At 32.1% G+C, this 23,053-nt stretch overlaps 1 protein-coding gene across 1 annotated transcript; it reads right to left on the bottom strand.

Moving 5' to 3' along the window:
* Positions 1–8,186: 8,186 nt before the first annotated feature.
* LOC142230653 (uncharacterized) lies at positions 8,187–12,752 on the bottom strand. Its single transcript, XM_075301291.1, has 6 exons — positions 12,632–12,752; positions 10,081–10,309; positions 9,426–10,022; positions 9,171–9,358; positions 8,942–9,098; positions 8,187–8,866 (listed from the first exon to the last, which is right to left on the bottom strand). The coding sequence occupies exons 2-6, from the start codon at positions 10,154–10,156 to the stop codon at positions 8,370–8,372; spliced, it is 1,515 nt and encodes a 504-aa protein (XP_075157406.1). The 5' UTR covers positions 10,157–10,309; positions 12,632–12,752; the 3' UTR covers positions 8,187–8,369.
* Positions 12,753–23,053: the final 10,301 nt, after the last annotated feature.

Genomic DNA, 23,053 nt, shown 5'->3' with positions numbered 1-23,053 from the left:
GCGAAGCCTCAAAGAGAAGCAAATTTCAACCGATCCGGCTGAAATTTGGTACATGGTATTGGTATATGGTCTCTAATAACCGTGCAAAAATTGGTCCACATCGGTCCATAATTATATATAGCGCCCATATAAACCGATCCCCAGATTTGGGTTGCGGAGCCTCAAAGAGAAGCAAATTTCATCCGATCCGCCTGAAATTTGGTACATGATATTGGTATATGGTCTCTAACAACCATGCAAAAATTGGTCCACATCGGTTCATAATTATATATAGCCCCCATATAAACCGATCCCCAGATTTGGCTTGCGAAGTCTCCAAGAGAAGCAAACTTCATCCAATCCGGTTGTAATTTGGAACATGGTGTTAGTATATGATCTTTAACAACCGTGGCAGAATTGGTCCATATCGGTCCATAATTATATATAGCCCCCATATAAAACGTTCTCCAGATTTGACCTCCGGAGCCTCTTGGAGGAGCAAAATTCATCCGATCCGGTTCAAATTAGGAACGTGGTGTTAGTATATGGTCACTAACAACCATATAATCTACCAACATTTTATTTCTATAGAAAATTTTGTCAAAATTTTATTTCTAGAGAAAATTTTGTTAAAATTTTATTCGGTTCATAATAAATATTTCATCATTGTCAAAATTTTATTTCTATAGAAAATTTTGTCAAAATTTTATTTCTATAGAAAATTTTGTTCAAATTTTATTCGGTTCATAATCATGGTTGCCACTCGAGCCAAAGATAATCTACCAAGATTTTATTTCTATAGAAAATTTTGTCAAAAGTTTATTTCTATAGAAAATTTTGTTAAAATTTTATTTCTGTAGAAATTTTTGTCAAAATTATCTTTCTATAGAAAATTTTGTCAAAATTTTTATTTCTATAGAAAATTTTGTGAAAATTTTATTTCTATAGAAAATTTTATTTCTGTAGAAAATTTTGTAAAAATTTTATGTCTACTTTGTCAAACTGAATTGTATACGTATTGGATCGATCTTTTTTGATTTAATATATACCACGTATGGACTTACATACAATTTAGAAGATGGTGTTAGGAGGTTTTAAGATACCTTGCCATCGGCAAGCGTTACCGCAACTTAAGTAATTCGATTCTGGATGGCAGTGTTTAGAAGAAGTTTCTACGCAATCCATGATGGAGGGTACATAAGCTTCGGCCTGGCCGAACTTACGGCCGTATATACTTGTTTCTTTTGTGTTAAACCAGAGATGTTTTGATCTAAGTTGGTATGTTTGTGTGTTCCTATCCAGGGGTTGCCCTATTATCGTCTAAAATTCGCCACCTCGAGGATGTCACTTTGGATTTAGTGAACTATACGAATTTATTTTGATAATTGGCTGATAGCTTTGCTGCAAGTAGGGAATGATGATGAGGAATGTGGTAGTTTCGTAATGGCTGTCCATCCAACCATCTTGCAGCCTAAAGGGATTTGCTTAAATATATTTGACAAACATAATTTTCCTCTGTTCGTTAAGCTACTCTTGTAGTTTAGTCAACGCATGGTTCTAAACTGAAATCAAAACAAGTAAGAAAAGTAGAAAGTCGGGCGGAGCCAACTATATCATACCCTAAACCACCCCTACTAAATTAGTAAAATTTTTTTGCGGGGTACCAATGGTATAGTTTTGGGAGATAAACCGCATTTCCATATTTAAGAGCATTAAGGTAAGGGGAGCCACCGTGGTGCAATGGTTAGCATGCCCGCCGTGGGTTCGATTCCTGCTTCGACCGAACACCAAAAAGGTTTTCAGCGGTGGGTTATTCCACCTCAATAATGCTGGTGACATTTCTGAGGGTTTCAAAGCTTCTTTAAGTGGTTTCACTGCAATGTGGAACGCCGTTCGGACTCGGCTATAAAAAGGAGGTCCCTTGCCATTGAGCTTAACATTGAATCGGGCAGCACTCAGTGATAAGAGAGAAGTTCACCAATGTGGTGTCACAATGGCTTGAATAGTCTAAGTGAGCCTGATACATCGGGGTGCCACCTAACCTAACCTACCCTAACCTAAGGGGTACATGTTTATGAGAGTTTGATCAAAATTTGAACAGATATTTCTGATATTAGGATCTGTCGTTGATTCTACAACTACAGAGTTAGTAGGCCACTAATATTGAGCCCATTATTGGAAAAGAGGAAATCGCTCAATTAGTGTTAGGTAAGAATCCAAATTTGTGAAACTTGGGAAATATATTTATGTCAGAGAGATAACTTCCGAACGAAAAAAGCTATCGACTTGAAACTTGGCACAAGTTTTTGTTATTGATGTAGGTCAGATGACATTGCAAATTGGCCATATCGGTTCACTTTTACGTATAGCTCCCATATAAACGGACCCCCAAATTTGGCTCGCAGACCCTCTAAGAGAAGCAAATTTCATCCGATCCGGCTGAAATTTGGTACATGGTGTTAGTATGTGGTCTTTAACAACCACGCAAAAATTGGTCCACATCGGTCCATAATTGTATATAGCCCCCATATAAACCGATCCCCAGATTTGGATTGTGGAGCCTCTAAGAGAAGAAAATTTTATCCGATACGGCTGAAATTTGGTACATGGTGTTAGTATATGGTCTCTAATAATCATGCAAAAATTGGTCCACATCGGTGCATAATAATATTAGTAGCCCCCATACAAACCGATCACCAGATTTGACCTCCGGAGCCTCTTGGAAGACCAAAATTCATCTGATTCTGTTGATATTTGGTACGTGCCGTTAATATGTGGCCTCAACTACCCGTGCAAAAATTGGTCGAAATCGGTCCATAATTATATATAGCTCCTATATAAACCGATCACCAGATTTGACCTCCGGAGCCCCATGGAAGAGCAAAATTCATCCGATTCGGTTGAAATTTGGTACGTGATGTTAGTATACTTGTACGCTAAATTTAATAAACAACATTTTTGAAAGAAAGATTGTAAACTTTATTTTAATTAAAATTTCATTATTTTAAAGAAATTTTTCCTCAATATTTTCTAAATTGCGCATCCTAAAATATGGGTTGCATAATCTTCAATATTACCTAAATATTCTTTTCAGTGTACTTTGCCTATATTCTTCACACAAATTTCTGGTATCATAGAACGTTACCCTGATGAAAAATCTAATGTAATGTGATACATATGTTAGAAAACAGTGTAAGTATTGATTTTCGATTTTCAAGAGTTTACATACACCGAAAAAAAAGTAAACTGTTTTATAGGAAGAATAAACTAAATCGTACGAAAATTGAACTAAATTTTACTCCACGTTTTGAGATTTCCACAAAGCGTTCTTAAAACCAGAAAAATTTAATGCCCCGTTGTACTTAGAAAAAGAAATTAACTAAAATTAATGAAGAAAATCATTGGCGCCAAATCATGACCATTTTAACCATACAGTAGTTCATTCTTACTATTTTTGTGAATCGTACGAACATTTTCATTTGCTTTAGTTCATATTGAACTTATGTGTACGGTCATTGAACTTTATACTCACGTTTAGGTCTTAAAATCTTTGAGACATACTTAAAACAACGAAATTTTAATTGGGCTGTGGAAAATTTGGCAAAAAATAATAAAATTTAACTACAAACAAATAATTTTTTTGCAATAAAAATAAGTTTAATTTAGCGTTAGTTTAACTACGGAAATTTTTTTTCTGTGTACACTGAAAAAACAGTAAACCCGTCAGCAAGGATAATTTCGGTAAATTTAGAAATTTTTAACTATACAGTATTACAAACGCTGACATCACGCCGATATCACAAAAATAAGTAAACAGTTTTCTTCCAATTCAAAGAAAAATTATTAGACATATTTAATTTTTTCCTTGTTAAAGAAAATTTTGTAGTTTGAAGGAAAAAATTGGAGTTAAAAATTTTAAAAATATCTTTAGTGCCATACGAAGGTCAAGATGGGCGAAATTGTAGTAAAATATAAAAATTTATAGAAGTAATGAACTATTTTGTGAGAAGTGTGAACTTAATAAATCTTTACGCTTCATTTGTATATAATCTTGCCATTTTTTAATTAATTTAACTAAGGTACGCAAAAAATTATTAGAGTAAAGGAAACTTCTTCCAAACATAATAATTCCATGAACTAAAATAAAGTTAAATTGGCTGTAAAGAAATAGAGAGTTCGTTTTTTTTGAGTTTAGTGACAGCTACTGATATACCGGGTTATTCGGTAATGAAGGCTCTTGTTGGAGATCCCATTATAATGGCATATAGATTTATGTCCAGTTGCATTATTAATTTAAACGTTCAATAAGGCCTCAGAGTGAGAGTTCACTTCGATCCGTTCTAAGGATAAATCTCTACTATATCATACACATGATAGCTAGCAAATATGAATGTGAATGAGTGTACATATATGGGTGTGTGTGTGTGTGTGGGTTAGTATTTAACATTGTTATTGGTGTAGGAGAAAGCATACAAAGACCCCATAAGTGGATGTCCGCATATCTACATAACTCTACATCGTTTACGAGTACCCCGGTTTTTGTATATCTGCATGTGTTGGTGTATTAAATAAATTTATACAGGATATTATAGTCCTTCTGTTTGTTTGTATGTGTTTATTTTACCCCGAAAAAAACTGAGGCGCATAAAAAAAAACACAAATGGCTGCAACATATTAATATGTTGTTCTTTCCAACTTGCTCATGTAGGTCCTGGAATGTTTCGTGTGTTTTGTATATACCAATGTCTGCTTGAGTGTAAAAAGGAGTATCATATCCTTTTAGTCTAAAGCTATATGTGTTTGTGTGTGTGTGTGCGATTGTTGAGAGAAGTGTCATTTATAAAATTTTTCCTGTCCTTCTATATGACCGAGCGTTGAGTTTGTGTGTGTGTAAAAGATGCTGTCCACTCATTTTTGAGGATTTGTGGGCATGATTTCAAGATGAAAGACAGAGAAAAATCCTTTTAAAAATTAGCACAAGTTTTTCCATTTTTACACCGAAAAAAAAGTAAAATGTTTTATAGGAAGAATGAACTACCTCGCACGAAATTGAACTAAAATTTACTCCACATTTTAAGATTTCCACAAAGCGTAGTTAAAACCGGGAAAATTTAATGCACTGTTGTACTTTTTACCATGTTGGCTGATAAGTCCCCGGTGTGACTCATAGATGGCGTCGCTAGTATTAAATACATATTATTTTTATATAGTACCAACCTGCAAATGATTCGTGTCAAAATTTGACGTCTGTAAGTCAATTGTGAAATAGAGCGTCTTTTGTGAAGCAACTTTTGTTATTGTGAAAAAAATGGAAAAAAAGGAATTTCGTGTTTTGATAAAATACTGTTTTCTGAAGGGAAAAAATACGGTGGAAGCAAAAACTTGGCTTGATAATGAGTTTCCGGACTCTGCCCCAGGGAAATCAACAATAATTTATTGGTATGCAAAATTCAAGCGTGGTGAAATGAGCACGGAGGAAGGTGAACGCAGTGGACGCCCGAAAGAGGTGGTTACCGACGAAAAGATCAAAAAAATCCACAAAATGATATGTGACAATGGATGAAACATGGCTCCATCACTACACTTCTGAGTCCAATCGACAGTCGGCTGAGTGTACAGCGACCGGTGAACCGTCTCCGAAGCGTGGAAAGATTCAAAAGTCCGCTGGCAAAGTAAAGGCCTCTGTTTTTTCGGATGCGCATGGGATAATTTTTATCGATTATCTTGAGAAGGGAAAAAACCATTAACAGTGACTATTATATGGCGTTATTGGATCGTTCGAAATCGCGGCAAAACGACCCCATGTGAAGAAAAAAAAAATGTTGTTCCACCAAGACAACGCACCGTGCCACAAGTCATTGAGAACGATGGCAAAAATTCATGAATTGGGCTTCGAATTGCTTCACCACCTACCGTATTCTCGAGATCTGGCCCCAGCGACTTTTTCTTGTTCTCAGACCTCAAAAGGATGCTCGCAGGGAAAAAATTTGGCTGCAATGAAGAGGTGATCGCCGAAACTGAGGTCTATTTTGAGGCAAAACCGAAGGAGTACTACCAAAATGGTATCAACAAATCGGAAGGTCGTTATAATCGTTGTATCGCTCTTGAAGGGAACTATGTTGAATAATAAAAACGAATTTTGACAAAAAAAAAATGTGTTTTTCTTTGTTAGACCGGGGACTTATCAGCCAACCTGTTAACTGCAGTTCACGAAATTACATCCCCTTATAGAAGAAAAAATTAACTAAAAGTAAAGAAGAAAATCATTGGCGCCAAACCATGACCTTTTGAACCATGCAGTAGTTCATTCTTACTAACATATTTTTGGGAATCGTACGAAAATCTTCTTTTGCTTTAGTTCATATTGAACTTATGTGTACGGTCATTGAACTTTATACCCACGTTTAGTTCATAAAATTTTTGAGACATACTTAAAAAAAGTAAAATTTCATTAAGCTGTGGAAAATTTCGAAAAAATATAATAAAATTTAACTACTGGCAAAAAATTTATTTCCAATAAAAATAAGTTAAATTTAGTGTTAGTTTAAATACGAAAATTTTTCTCTGTGTAAATGTATTTGTTTTTGTTTTTGCTTTTGTTTTTTTCGCTACACTCACTCACGTAAAAATTTTTCTGGAGTTTGACTCTTGGCTTTGTAAATTGTTGACTTTTGTTGAAACTCAAAACAAAGAGAATATCTCAAATTAACTGACACCTGTAACATGAGATACAGACATTTCAAATCTAACCATCACCAAATTCAAGATTTAAATGGCAGACAGTGGTCCAAATGCTTAATATAACCAGACGAAAGTCATAAACCTCTTCTGAAAAGACTCATTAACATGAAACTTTCCGTATTGATATATTTTATCAATTCTCTACGGGATATTTTATCAATACCATGGACGGGTACAAGACCAGTCCCTGGTGTGTATTGACCAGTCCCACTTCTGGGACCGGCCACTTTAACGTGAGTTTGCCATTGAAAGGTAAGTTTTAATTTTAGTACACGACTTGGATATGTTAAACGACATACATATAAATTCACTACGCCTTGATGGAATACTGGCTTGTGAGCTGAACATATAACGAGAACGGATGCAGAACATAGTGCAAAATGAGTCTGGACTGAAACAATTGAAAGTTACACTGGAAAGGCTAGTTACGTTATTTGGTGTTCTCCGATGAGAAGCCATTGCAAATTGAGTAGGAAAATGCTAGGGTTTATTTGCCAATGAGGTGATCTCTAACTTTGCGTCTTTGATAGGCCTCTAGAACTCAATGGACGGTAATGGTGTGAGCCGTTGTAACGGTAGATGGTCGCTCCGCGCTGGTAATCATAGACCGTGGGGTCAAAATAAATGCCAGATGGTATCGGGAAAATGTCCTTAAGACAGTATTGAAGGCAAACATTTGGAACACAAACTATTTGCATTTCAACAGGACTCAGCGCCATCGCAACCAGAAATGGCTTAAATAGTGGGTAACTCGCTTCACTTTTACCACCCAAATCTCCGGTTTTCAATCCATTGGATTTTTTCGTCTGGAGAGTTTTAGAGAGTACGACTGGCACTAAAAAAAAATACCAAAGGGTGGATCATCTCAAGTCGGTGCTTCACTGGAAATGGGCCAAAATTCCGTAGATCCACTTTCGTGCAGCGCGTGATGGCTTTGTCGGCCGTATGAAGGTCATAATTCGTGCCAATAATTGTCAATTCGATTGTTATAGCAATAACAGACATACACTGAACGGAAAATTTTCATCAATATGATGATTTTCAGCATCAATTTGATGAAATGTTTCTTCGATTTTGAGCTTACAACGCGTTTCATCATCATAATGAAGAATTTTACATCAATTTTTCATCAAATATCTTCATCAATTCAATGAAATATTTTCATCATCTTGAAGAAAAAGTATCATTTAATTGATGTATTTTTTTCTTCATTTTGATGAAAAAAGATATTCAATTTGATGTCCGATAATCTCTATATAATGAATATTCTACATCATTTCAATGAAAGGTATTCGTCAAAAGTATGTAATTTATTCATTAAAATTACATTACTTCAATGAATAAATTTCATCAATCTAATGTATATTTTACATTTAATCAATGAAACCATAACATAGAACTGAATTTTGCTGTCCGCCTTAGAAACGCCGTTCTAAATTTTACAAAATCCAATGCAACTACAAATGTTTTACGGCTGTTATGAAATATTATTTTATTAAAAAACTTAAAAACTTAAAATTATTTAAAAGCTTTTCGGACATTAATATACATTTTAATATTTGGTATGTATATGATATAAATTAAAAACTTACATAAATATAAGACACTTCCAGTGTTTCAATATAATGTTAACATAAATATATTGTAGGTTATTCGTTTTTGCTATAATTTAATTCGTTCAAAATGTTTAGTATTTTCGAAAATTTGTTTGTATGAGCTGATTTCATATCATAAAAGTACTCTTGTACAAAGATCCAAAATTGATTGGATGCCCCGGGGAATTCTAAATTAAATATAAAAAAGCTTTTGAAGCAAGTATCCAGTGCTCGCTGGAAATCAGCAAAATGCAGCATTGCATGGTCTAGATAGACGTAGTAATTATATTCACTATCTTCTAAATTAACATCTCCAACAACAAAAATAAATGGTTGAATATTCTCATTTCTCTTTTCTAAAAAATTTAAATGGTTGTCTACTTCTTGAAAACTTTCTGCCAGGAATATTGACGATTCTTGGGAGTCTTTTATGGTGTATTTTCCATACGTTTTCTTTCCATCTTTATCTCTTCGGACGTATTTTGCTGTTGGATACAGGTAGCCATGTAGGCACCAAATCAAACGCATCATAAATAAAGACATGTTTGAGGCTATAAAGATAGATATAAATAGTAGTTATTTAATTATATGCGTAATTGTACTTATTAAATTTTTTCGTAACTAACCTGCGTTTGATAGATCAATTTTATCGAAAACTGACTTAATTCCAGCATCTTTAATATATTTTTCCTTCTTAATCACATTATACACAGATATTAGTTTTGTTTCCCATTCGAATATTGGTGTGTAGTCCTTATATAGTACTCCGAAGTCCATGTTAATCTAAACGAAACATTAACATTTACATGTAGCAAAAATATTAAATTAAGTGGATGTTTAAATTAAGTTACTTACCAACTTTGCTCCAAGACACTCTTTATACTGTGGCCAAGCTTTAAATATATCCTTAAGGCTGTCGTGTTCGTCAAATATTTGACGTATTCGGTAATTCGCGCATGACTGCCACATTTTCAAAAATTGTTCTTGGTCGAAATTATCATATTTTAGACTATGAATTATTTCTTTTGCGTTTTCTTCAGAAACTAAAAAAATAAATACCAAATTTACTACAAATGCATAAATCAAAATTGAGTTCTTTGAATACCTTACCGATATTATCCACAGGTTTAGATCCCTTGTGCAAATTAACATCATCTCTATCTTTCTGGTAAATTTGATTTCTTTTCATGTTGTTGTATTTTACATATAGCTTTCCACGTCTGTCGGTGCGGTAAGAATGGAGTTTCTCATTGGGAAACATTTCTATTATTTGTTTTTCCAAATTATAGCTTTCTTGTAAAGACATGTGCAACTCATTGGCATGAAAATAACTAGCTATTGTTGTAATTATTAAATTTCGTTGATCTTCATTTATATGTTCGTATTTTTTATAGGTCTCTAAAATTCTTTTTCCAGTTTTATTGTGATTTAAAATTGTCGACAGCTTTACACCAGTATTTGAGTCAAAGCGTTCTGTCAGAGGTTCCTGAGAAAATGTGATTGAAGAGCAGCTAGATTTCCGTGAGGAAGTCGAAATATTGGCCACGTCTAAGTAATATTCGTCGTGAATAGGTTTTCCGGTTTCTTCTCTCCATTTATTAATATTAAACTCAAAAACTATTTTGTCTCCTAATTTAAATCTTCGTGTGAGTTCCTCTAAATGTTTTCTGTTAATGATTTGTAAGACATCAATCGTTATATTTTCATCTGAAAAATACAATAATTAAATAAGCTTAAATTTTAAATCATATTATATTATAATTACCTTTTAATGTGGGAAGTAAATGTAATACGTTCCATTTTTCGAGTAGAATTTCTAATTGATCTTCACTGGCTGCCATATTGATATCTATTAATATATCTCCTTTATTCTTATCATATATTTGCCTGTATGGGTTCTTATGGCTGTAGTTGGATGTCCAATTAGATTGTTGATGTTGAATGCAAAGACTCCCTCCACTTTATTGACGTGTATCTCAAAAGCTCTATAATGGCTACAATAAACAATGTCTTTTAATTTTTCTCCAAATATATAAATCTGGTTGTCCAAACAAAATATGTTTATGATTCTATAAATATGGTAGTCAATGTCGCATTCAGCAACAAAAAGTTCCTTTTTATATACAATGTTTTTAAACAAAACTTTATTGTAAAAACATAACTTTCTTTTAGGTATTTTAAGTTGAGCACATATTTCATCATTTAATTCACATACGGTTATATCTTTCTGTAATAAAACAAGATCTTTACTTGTAGAAGAGTTTAGCAAATAGTTTGAAAATATGAACTGATATTTTTTCTCCAATGAAAAACATATGTTTTTTCGTGAAGTTATAGCATGTGTGTACAACTTAAAACTGCGGTGTTTAGACTCAAATTGGAAGCTCCAGAATTTCCTCACTGGTCCGCATTTTCTCATTATTTCCGGATAATGAAGTAACAAATGATATTTTGGTTTCAAATTAGTTTTAAAAAGCCTAATGAAATCTTTATTATGTTTTTCAATTAGATTTTCTAAAGAACTTATAGAAAACTCCGTAACCGAAAACTTGAGCAATTTGTCTACAATTTGTATTAGTGTTAAAATAAATAACCACACCTCATCATCATCTGGTATCATGTCGCCAACAATTAAAGGAAAATATAATAAAAATGTCATCATTTCCTTCGCTGACATCTTTAAATGACTATTTTTAAGATGAGTTATAGAAATTTTGGGTGAAATATTTCCTATTTCAAGTTCCCCGTAGTCGAAATTTTGTTTTCGAGCATTAAGGGTTTTCAAAGAGAAATACTTTTTGGTATTTATGAAATAAAGTATGGCAAACGACAAATCATAATGACAAATTCCTTCGAATACATCGTGCATTGCGTCTACGCTCAAGTTATCGACAACATGAAAAGAAGGAATTTTGTTAAATACGCATTCGCTTATGATACCGGTCTTACATGGATCCCCGGTATTTACATCGAGCCTATAATTTTCATATGTCCTCTTAAGATTTGGAATCGCGGAAGTAGTTACATTACTCATTTTTTTGTCTATTTTGCATAATCGGCAAAATGTACCACTAAATGATTTTCTGTAGCCTAATATGGTATTAAGACCTAAATTATCGCCAATAATTAAACAAGGCAAAAAGTGAGGATTATACACTTTACCGTTGTTTAAATTGATTTCAATGCCTGTCACTTCTAACTCTATTAACTGGTTCACAAGTGGTACCAAACACTTGTCGATTCCATATACTTGCAAGTCACTACTTTTTATTGATGCCGCTAAAAATATATGGTCTAATTTGGTATCTTCATTTGGAAAAGTAGGAAAAGAAAAGTAGAAGTTTGTTACGCTATGTGTTGTGGAATGTGCACCCAAAGGATTGTTTAATTCTATATCATCGGAATATAGAAAGTAAGGAATAAGAAGTTGGTTAGGGTACATAGCGGTCTTCCTTTTCCACATATCACCTTGTATGATGTTGGTAAATTGTGAAGATTTGCTTAAAGATTCCATATGATCAATAATTTTTAGCAATAAGTTATCTTTTTGAAGAATTTTTTTGAAAGAATGTCTTAAAGGAAGTGATGCCATGGTGGTCTCCTTTTCGGCGAAAGTTAAATTTCCTTTTTTGTGAATGAGTTCGCCACTTCTATCAATGACAGAAATGTTTAAATCTTCACATAGATCTCTTTTTTTCAGTTCTTTAGTTAACAAGTACTCCGACTTTATTGAATTCAAAACTTCATTGCAACAATGAATAGTTTCACATAATTCCTGCTTCGAATCCAAATCTAATTTGTCAGCAAATTTTTTGAAAACATTTAGAAGTGGTAAAATTAAAAGATTGTATTGTGAAGTCTGAATATTTTCAGCGTCTTTTCGGCTTAAGTTGTTTATAGAATACAAACCTGTCTGAAACTTTAAATTATTTTCAAAAAGACTTTCTATTACGGGTACTTCACCTAATTTTCCAGGATCAGAAGTCTCTCCACCGTGGCTTTCGATGCTTACCTCTTTAGGTATATATTTTTTGTATATTATATTTTTTTCCACATCGCTAAACTCACATGGAATTGGTAGGTTATTTAATTTTTTCGTGGAGCCACAATGTTTTTCCAAAAATACTTCTCTATGAACTTTTGTAAGATGCCTTTTAAAGGAACTTTTAGTTGTGAATGCGCTGTTACATATCGTACACCTGAATGTATCACTATTTTGGAAACCATGAAATGTTTGTAAATGGCACAAATATTTTTCTATATTATTAAAATTTCTCGAACAAATAAAGCACTCCATTTAAACTTACAACACTTACAATATCTCTACTTCACAAAAATATTAAAAACAAGTTTTTCAACGTCCGATCACAATGAATGTCACTTTAAAAATGAATGTATTTATTCTTCAACCACTATTAAACACGCTGCAGACATAACGGGGTTTCCTCTATTGGCATGTCAGAGATGTGACTTTGCATTTTATGCTCCTTTTTATATTTAAACGAACACTGCTATATTCTTATTCAATATTACGTTGCTCACACGTAATAACTCCCATACCTGCATACGTGTACAACACACACAATTTTTGTGTGTGTGTGAGTGTGTGTTTTAGCAATAAAAGCACAAACAACTTTGCAACGCAACAAGAATATCATATTTCACGTTTTTTGTAGTTTGTTTCCTAATTTTTTCAAATTTAAATCATTCATCACTTAAAAAGGCTTATACTAATTAAAATATGTGGAAATAATGCAGTTTTTGCAGTTTTTTTCATATACGGGGCGGAAAATTAGAAACTAAAAACAGATGATGAAAATTTTCGTCAATTTGATTACTGATTTCATTAAATCAATGAAAGATTTTCATCAACTTGATGACCAAAAATTGATGTAAGTTTCTTCATTGAATTGATGATGGTGTTTTTCAAATGAAAACATAATACATCAAATTGAACACCGATTTCATCAAAACAATGTAATTTCTACATCAATTTGATGAAGATTTTTTGATGATTTTTTTTCATTAATTTGATGATGTACTTTTCTATCAGTGTACTGGTAAATGTGACTCTGTGACGTCTTTTTATACCCTCCACCATAGGATGGGGGGTATATTAACTTTGTCATTCCGTTTGTAACACATCGAAATATTGCTCTAAGACCCCATAAAGTATATATATTCTGGGTCGTGGTGAAATTATAAGTCGATCTAAGGATGTCCGTTTATCCTGCCTTCCGTCTGTGGAAATCACGCTAACTTCCGAACAAAACAACCTATTGACTTGAAGCTTGCCACAAGTAGCTGTTATCGATGTAGGTCAGAAGATATTGCAAATGGGTCATATCGATTCAATTTTACGTATAGCCCCCATATAAACGGACCCTCTGATTTGGTTTGCGGAGCCTCTTGGAGGAGCACAAATTCATCCGATCTGATTGAAATTTAGTTCGTGGTGTAAGTATATGGTCTCTAACAACCATGCAAAAATTGGCCCATATCAGTCCATAATTATATATAGACCCATATAAACCGATCCCCAAATTTGACCTCCTGTGTCTTTTGGAGAAGCAAAATTCATCCGATCTGGTTGAAATTTAAGTATATGGTATTTAACAGCCATACAAAAATTGGCCCATATCAGTCCATAATTACATATAGCCCCCATATAAACCGATCCCTAGATTTGGCTTGCGGATACTCTAAGAGAAGCAAATTTCTTCCGATCCGGCTGAAATTTAGTACATTTTGTTAGTACAGGTCTCTAACAACCATGCAAAAATTCGTACACATCGGTCCATAATTATATATAGCCCCCATATAAACCGATCCCCAGATTTGACCTCCGGAGCCCCTTGGAGAAGTAAAATTCATCATCATGGTCTCTAACATGCAAAAATTGGCCCATATCAGTCCATAATTATATATAGCCCCCTGTGTCTTTTGGAGAAGCAAAATTCATCCGATCTGGTTGAAATTTGGTACGTTGGGTTAGTACACCCAGAGAAGGAATATGATCACCTCAAACATGTTTTAAGAGCACAATGTTATTTTTGGGTGGTGACCATGTAACATGGTTTTCGCAACCATCTTATTTTGTCGGAAATCTTGTATCTGATTTCGGCAAGCAGGTTATATTTGACGAGAAAATAACATTTTGGTGACAAACTTGTTACATGGTCTCCATACAAAAATAACATTTTGCTCTTGAAACATGTTTGAGGTGATCATATTCCTTCTCTGCGTGTATATGGTCTGTAACAACCGTCCATATCGGTCCATAATAATATGTAGGTCCCATATAAACCGATCCCCAGATTTGACCTCCCGAGCCCCCTGGAATAGCAAAATTCACCCGATCCGGTTGAAATCAACAACCATGCAAAAATTGGTCCATAGCGGTCTTAATTATATATAACGCCCATTTAAACCGATCCCGACCCCCACTGGAATAGCAAAATTCACCAGATCCGGTTGAAATTTGGTACATGGTCCCCAACAACCATGCAAAAATTGGTCCATAGCGGTCTTAATTATATATAACGCCCATTTAAACCGCTCTTGGAGGAGCAAAATTCATCCGATCCGGTTCAAATTTGGTACGTGGTGAAATTTGGTACACATGCCGCTAACAACCATGCCAAAATTGGACCATATCGTTCTATAGTTATATATAGCCGATCCCCAAAAATAATTTACCACCATTTTATTTCTATAGAAAATTTTGTCAACATTTTATTACTATAGAAAATTTTATCAAAATTTTATTTCTATAAAAAATTGTGTCAAAATTTTATTTCTATAGAAAATTTTGTCAAGATTTTATTTCTATAAAAAAATTTGTCAAAATTTTATTTCTATAGAAAATTTTGTCAAAATTTTATTGCTATAGAAAATGTTGTCAAAATTTTATTGCTATAGAAAATTTTGTCAAGATTTTATTTCTATAGAAAATTTTCTAAAAAATTTATTTTTATAGAAAATTTTGTCAAAATTTTATTGCTATAGAAAATTTTGTGAAAAATTTTATTGCTATAGAATATTTTGTCAAAATTTTATTGTTATAGAAAATTTTGTCAAGATTTTATTTCTATAGAAAATTTTGTCAAAATTTTATTTCTATAGAAAATTTTGTCAAAATTTTATTGCTATAGAAAATTTTGTCAAGATTTTATTTCTATAGAAAATTTTCTAAAAAATTTATTTTTATAGAAAATTTTGTCAAAATTTTATTGCTATAGAAAATTTTGTCAAAATTTTATTGCTATAGAAAATTTTGTGAAAAATTTTATTGCTATAGATTATTTTGTCAAAATTTTATTGCTATAGAAAATTTTGTCAAAATTTTGTCAAGATTTTATTTCTATAGAAAATTTTGTCAAAATTTTATTTCTATAGAAAATTTTGTCAAAATTTTATTGCTATAGAAAATTTTTGTCAAAATTTTGTCAAGATTTTATTTCTATAGTAAATTTTGTCAAAATTTAATTTCTATAGAAAATTTTGTCAAGATTTTATTACAGTACAAAATATTGTCAAGATTTTATTTCTATAGAAAATTTTGTCAAGATTTTATTTCTATAGAAAATTTTGTCAAAATTTTATTTCTACAGAAAATTTTGTCAAGATTTTATTTCTATAGAAAATTTTGTCAAAATTTTAAAAAACCTTAAACTCTTTGAATTGTACATATAGTGGTTAACCAAATTGTAAATAATATATATCAATAAACATACATCTAATCTAATCTAATCTAATCTAATCTAATCTAATCTAATCTAATCTAATCTAATCTAATCTAATCTAATCTAATCTAATCTAATCTAATCTAATCTAATCTAATCTAATCTAATCTAATCTAATCTAATCTAATCTAATCTAATCTAATCTAATCTAATCTAATCTAATCTAATCTAATCTAATCTAATCTAATCTAATCTAATCTAATCTAATCTAATCTAATCTAATCTAATCTAATCTAATCTAATCTAATCTAATCTAATCTAATCTAATCTAATCTAATCTAATCTAATCTAATCTAATCTAATCTAATCTAATCTAATCTAATCTAATCTAATCTAATCTAATCTAATCTAATCTAATCTAATCTAATCTAATCTAATCTAATCTAATCTAATCTAATCTAATCTAATCTAATCTAATCTAATCTAATCTAATCTAATCTAATCTAATCTAATCTAATCTAATCTAATCTAATCTAATCTAATCTAATCTAATCTAATCTAATCTAATCTAATCTAATCTAATCTAATCTAATCTAATCTAATCTAATCTAATCTAATCTAATCTAATCTAATCTAATCTAATCTAATCTAATCTAATCTAATCTAATCTAATCTAATCTAATCTAATCTAATCTAATCTAATCTAATCTAATCTAATCTAATCTAATCTAATCTAATCTAATCTAATCTAATCTAATCTAATCTAATCTAATCTAATCTAATCTAATCTAATCTAATCTAATCTAATCTAATCTAATCTAATCTAATTTTATTTCTTTAGAAAAATTTGTCGAAATTTTATTACAGTACAAAATATTGTCAAGATTTCATTTCTATAGAAAATTTTGTCAAGATTTTATTTCTATAGAAAAATTTTGTCAAAATTTTATTTCTATAGAAAATGTTGTCAAGATTTTATTTCTATAGAAAATTTTGTCAAAATTTTATTTTTATAGAAAAATTTGTCAAAATTTTATTACAATACAAAATATTGTCAGGATTTTATTTCTATAGAAAATTTTGTCAAAATTTTATTGCTATAGAAAATTTTGTCAATATTTTATTTCTATAGAAAATTTTGTCAAAATTTTAGTTCTATAGAAAATTTTGCCAAAATTTTATTTTTATAGAGAAATTTGTCAAAATTTTATTACAATACAAAATATTGTCAAGATTTTAGTTCTATAGAAAATTTTGTCAAAATTTTATTGCTATAGAAAAATTTGTAAAAATTTTTTCAATATTTTATTTTTATAAAAAATGTTGTCAAAATTTTATTTCTATAGAAAATTTTGTCAAAATTTTATTTCTATAGAAAATTTTGTTTTGCCAAAATTTTATTGCTATAGAAAATTTTGTCAAAATTTTATTAATATAGAATATTTTGTCAAAATGTTATTGCTATAGAAAATTTTGTCAAAATTTTGTCAAGATTTTATTTCTGTAGAAAATTTTGTCAACATTTTATTTCTATAGAAAATTTTGTCAAAATTTTATTTCTGTAGAAAATTTTGTCAAATTTTTATTTCTATAGAAAATTTTGTCAAAATTTTTCCAAATTTTATTTCTATAGAAAATGTTGTCAAACTGAAATATATACGTATTTAATCGGCCTTTTTTTGTTAAATATATACCCCGAAGAAAAATACAAGCTGATGCAAAGAAATTTTATTTAATGAAAACAAACTACTTTAGTCGGTCCCTATCTTGAAACAGAATTCCACAAATGTTTGTTATATTACGAAAGGATGTTATTTAAATATAAAGCCAGAAAAGAACAGAGCTTGACATAACGTAAAGGACTGTTATGTGGGAAGCAAAAAATATTATTTTTTTTACAAAAATTAATGTTTTGTAACTAACATTTTTTCTTGGTGATAAAGGTTTGAACTCTTCGAAGAAATTTTAAAAAAATGTAAAAGAGGAACAATGTTTGTGATACGTCGGATTGGCATAAGTGAACACACGTGTAAAAAAACAGAGCCTGCGACTTCTATGTAATTTTCATCTCATATAACGAAATTATCGTTGTGTCCCTTAAGTGGAAAATTTGTCACTTTTTTTGAGCGGTTATACTTTTGTGCCGCTAGATGGCTCGTTTTTTACAATTATATGACACCATTTCATTATTTTGTACCATTGATTAATAATTCCTTTTAAGCGACATATTTTTGCCATTTATATGATGGGTGTGATCGGTGCCTTAAAATGTAATTGAGTTAACAAGTCAAATACTACATTTGTGGTCCTTGTTCCCCTCTGATACCATAGTATTTTAAAGTGGACACGTGTACCGCTCGAATGGTTATCATTAATGTTTAATAGCAATCATCCATTAAATTGATATCTGATATCTATTCGTGATATACATGCAATAGGAAACTCATCAACTCACTGAAGAGGACTCTATCATGCACAATAGCCTGTTACCATTAGAAAGAGGGAAAAATTCTAACCTATCTATGTAAAGAACTGAAGACACTAAAATTAAATTCATTTAATTTCACCTTAACATCTGATTTATATCTCCCTAAGGAATTCACTATTCACTAATGGCGTTTTCCTTGCTCTGTGGACATCGAATGTTAGAGGAACTTCTTTATTTCGTTACCGGTGGAAAGAAAAATGAAAACGTTTGATAAATTACACACAGAACCATAGAAAAGGGTGTTGACTTCAAGTGGCCACCATTTGGATCTATTGTGCCTCTACATAAAATTGTCCAGTCAAAACACTTAACTAATGCTCTATTCATCACATGATGTCTGGCTTTATTTCAGCATTGGTGAAGGGTCCCAGCAAAAAAAGCGTCGCCAAAAAAGTAATGAAAATGTTCTTTTTGGATCCAGAAGTGGTACAAAATTGACGCAGAAGCGATGAATTTAACATGGGAATGTCATAGGACGGAAGTCCTCCATTTCAACAGCCGTTGCACTGAATTTGAATCACTTCTTTAGGTGTGATCCGAATTCAATGTTTTGGATGTAAATTAAACAATTCTGTGATATTTTGTCAAATAAATATTTTTTTATATTTTTCTATAATTTTTAATGGATTCTAACGCTTGTCGGAAACGTTTGACCTCAAATATTTTCAAAAATTCACAATTTTTCAGATTGGATTTAGCATTTTTTTCGAAAAAAGTTTAATGATTTGTACCCATTAAAAGTATGAAAAAAACCAAGTTATAAAAAATTGAATTAAAAGAACTTCCTGGGTAGTTAAAATAAAGAACATGATTGGGAGTGCATCTTCTAGAAATGCTTTTAAAGTTGTGCCTTTGGAAGAACTTCCAAAATTTTTTGCTGGGGTGGTAATAGGTTAATATTGAGTCTATTGTAGGGATTGCAATACAAAATGTAAAAGAATCGCTCTTTATTGTTTTAAAATTTGAAAAAGTCGATTTACAATTTTTTTAAAAAAAAATTTTTTGGAAACGTCGACTTTTATTATTTGACGTTTGCAAAAGGCAACTTTTCGACCATCATACTTTTTTATGCCCTCCACCATAGAATAGGGGTATATAAACTTTGTCATTCCGTTTGTAACACATCGAAATATTGCTCTAAATCCCCATAAAGTATATATATATATATATATATATGCTGGGTCGTGGTGAAATTCTGAGTTGATCTAACCATGTCCGTCCGTTCGTCCGTCAGTTTGTTGAAATCACGCTAACTTTCGAACGAAACAAGCTATCGACTTGAATCTTGGCGTAAGAAGTTGTTATTGATGTAGGTCGGATGGCATAGCAAATGGGCCATATCGGACCACTTTTACGTAAAGCCCTCATATAAACAGACCCCCAGATTTGGTTTGCAGAGCCTCTACGAGAAGTATAGTTATTTCGACCGATCTTGCTGAAATTTGGTAAATGGTGGTAGAATATGGTCTCTAACAAACATGCAAAGATTGGTCCGTATCAGCCCATAATTATACATAGCCCCCATATAAACCGATCACCAGATGTGACCTCCGGAGCCTCTTGGAGGAGCAAAATTCATCCGATCCGGTTGAAATTTGGTACGTGGTGTTAGTATATCATCTTTAACAACCATGCAAAAATTAGTCCATATAGGTCTATAAGTATATGTAGCCCCCATATAAACCGATCACCAGATTTGACCTTTGGAGTAGAGGTGTGCACGTGAGTAATAATTTACTCACGCTAACGCACACTGACGACGGAAAAATCTTACTTACGGACGATATTGTTTAGTAGGGCTCACGCTCACGCACACTCACGAAAAGAAAATTTGTACCCACGCACACTCACGCACGAAAATGTCGTGACTCACGAAAAACACCGTGACTCACGAATACCCAGCAAAAAAATTTGGATGTTCTTCTCAAGGCACAACTTTAAAAGAACTTCAAAAAATTTCCTCGCAAAGATGTTCTTTATTTTAACTGCACAGGAAGTTAATTTTAACTAATTTTTTTATACCCTCCACCATAGGATGGGGGGTATAATAACTTTGTCATTCCGTTTGTAACACATCGAAATATTGCTCTAAGACCCAATAAAGTATATATATTCTGGGTCGTGGTGAAATTCTGAGTCGATCAAAGCATGTCCGTGCTTCCGTCTGTTGAAATCGCGCTAGCTTCTGAACGAAACAAGCTATCGACTTCAAACTTGGGAAAAGTAGTTGTTATTGATGTAGGTCCGATGGTATTACAATTTGACCATATCGGTCCACTTTGGTGCATATCGGTCCATAATTATATATAGCCCCCATATAAACCGATCCCCAGATTTAAACTCCGGAGCCTCTTAGAGGAGCAAAATTCATCCGATCTGGTTGAAATTTGGTATGTGGTGTTAGTATATGGTCTCTAACAACCATGCAAAAATTGGTCCATATCGGCCCTTAATTATATATAGCGCCCATATAAACCGATCCCCCGATTTGGCTTGCGGAGCCTCTAAGAGAAGCAAATTACATCCGATCCGGCTGAAATTCGGTACATGGTGTTAGTATATGGTCTCTAATGACCATGCCAAAATTGGTCCACATCGGTCCATAATTATATATAGCCCCATACCAATCACCAGATTTGATCTCCGGAGCCTCTTGGAAGACCAAAATTAATTTGATTCAGTTGAAATTTGGTACGTGGTGTCAAATCGGCCAATAATTATATATAGGCCCCATATAAACCGATCCCCAGATTTGTCCTCCGGAGCCCCTTGGAAGAGCAAAATTCATCCGATTCGGTTGAAATTTGGTACGTGATGTTAGTATATTGTATCCAACAACCATGGAAGAATTGGTTCATATCAGACCATAATTATATATAACCCCCATTTAAACCGATCCGGTGCCTTTTGGAGAAGCCAAGTTCATCCGATTCGGTTGAAATTTGGTACGTGATAGTAGTATATGATATTTAACAGCCATGCCAAAAGTAGTCCATATCAGTCCATAATCATATATAGCCCCATATAAACCGATCCCGAGATTTGGTTTTAGTGCCTCTTAGAGGAGCAAATTTCATTCGAGTCAGTTGAAATTTGGTACATTGTGCTAGTATATGGCCGTTAACAACCATGCCTAACTAGGTCCATATCGGTCTATAGTTATATATAGCCCTCAGATAAATCGATCCCCAATCACACAAAAATTGGTCCATATCAAGTTCATAATTGTATATAGCCCCCATATAAGCGACCCCCATATTTCAATTCTGGCTCTCTATACAAAAACAAGTATATACGGCCGTAAGTTCGGCCAGGCCGAATCTTATGTACCCTCCACCATGGATTGCGTAAGAACTTCTACTAAAGGCTGTCATCCACAATCGAATTAGTTGGGTTGCGATAACACTTGCCGATGGCAAGGTATCGTAAAACTTTTTAACACTGTCTTCTAAATTGTAAGTTAGCGCATACGGGGTATATATTAAACAAAAAAAAGGCCGATTAAATACGTATATAATCTAGCTTGACAAAATTTTCTATAGAAATAAAATTTTGACAAAATTTTCTATAGAAATGAAACCTTGACAAAATTTTCTATAGAAATAAAATTTTGACAAAATTTTCTATAGAAATAAACATTTGACAAAATTTTCTATAGAAATAAAAACTTGAGAAAATTTTCTATAGAAATAAAATGTTGACAACATTTTCTATGGAAGTAAAATGTTGACAAAATTTTCTATAGCAATACAATTTTGACAAAAATTTCTATAGAAATAAAATGTTGACAAAATATTGTATAGAAATAAAATTTGGACAAAATTTTGTATAGAAATAAAATGTTGACAAAATTTTCTACAGAAATAAATTTTTTACAAAATTTTCTATAGAAATAAAATTTTGACAAACATTTCTATAGAAATAAACTTTTGACAAAACTTTCTATAGAAATGAAATTTTAACAAAACTTTCTATAGTAATAAAATTTGACAAAATTTTCTATGGAAATAAAGTTTAGGTAGATTACAAAATTTTCTATAGAAATAACATTTTGACAAAATTTTCTATGGAAATAAAATTTTGACAAACATTTGTATAGAAATAAACTTTTGACAAAACTTTCTATAGAAATGAAATTTTGACAAAACTTTCTATAGTAATAAAATTTGACAAAATTTTCTATGGAAATAAAGTTTTGGTAGATTATTTTTGGCGATATGGACCAATTTTTGTGTAATAAGTCATCGGCTATATATAACTAAAGACCGATATGGACCAATTTTTACATGGCTGTTAGAGGCCATATATTGACAAAATGTACCAAATTTCAACCGTATCGGATGACTTTTGCTCCTCCAAGAGGTTCCGGACGTCAAATCTGGGGACGGTTTATATGGGAACTATATATAATTATGGACCGATATGGACCAATTTTTGCATGGTTGTTAGAGACCATATACTAACACCATGTACCAAATTTCAACTGGATCGGATGAATTTTGCTCTTCCAAGAGGCTCCGGAGGTCAAATCTGGGGATCGGTTTATATGGGGGCTATATATAATT

This window comes from Haematobia irritans, chromosome 3 (assembly GCF_050003625.1).
Source record: "Haematobia irritans isolate KBUSLIRL chromosome 3, ASM5000362v1, whole genome shotgun sequence".
Classification (NCBI taxonomy): domain Eukaryota; kingdom Metazoa; phylum Arthropoda; class Insecta; order Diptera; family Muscidae; genus Haematobia; species Haematobia irritans.
The sequence above is the reverse complement of the archived record's forward strand: the minus strand, read 5'-3'. Positions and strand labels throughout refer to the sequence as shown.

Excerpts from the sequence above, each read along its gene's own strand:
- LOC142230653 (XM_075301291.1), bottom strand. The coding sequence starts at position 10,156 with ATGGCAGCCAGTGAAGATCAATTAGAAATTCTACTCGAAAAATGGAAC. Across the intron at positions 9,359-9,425 it reads TAAACCTGTGGATAATATCG|TTTCTGAAGAAAACGCAAAA; the intron begins GTAAGGTATTCA and ends TTATTTTTTTAG. Across the intron at positions 9,099-9,170 it reads AGTGTCTTGGAGCAAAGTTG|ATTAACATGGACTTCGGAGT; the intron begins GTAAGTAACTTA and ends TGTTTCGTTTAG.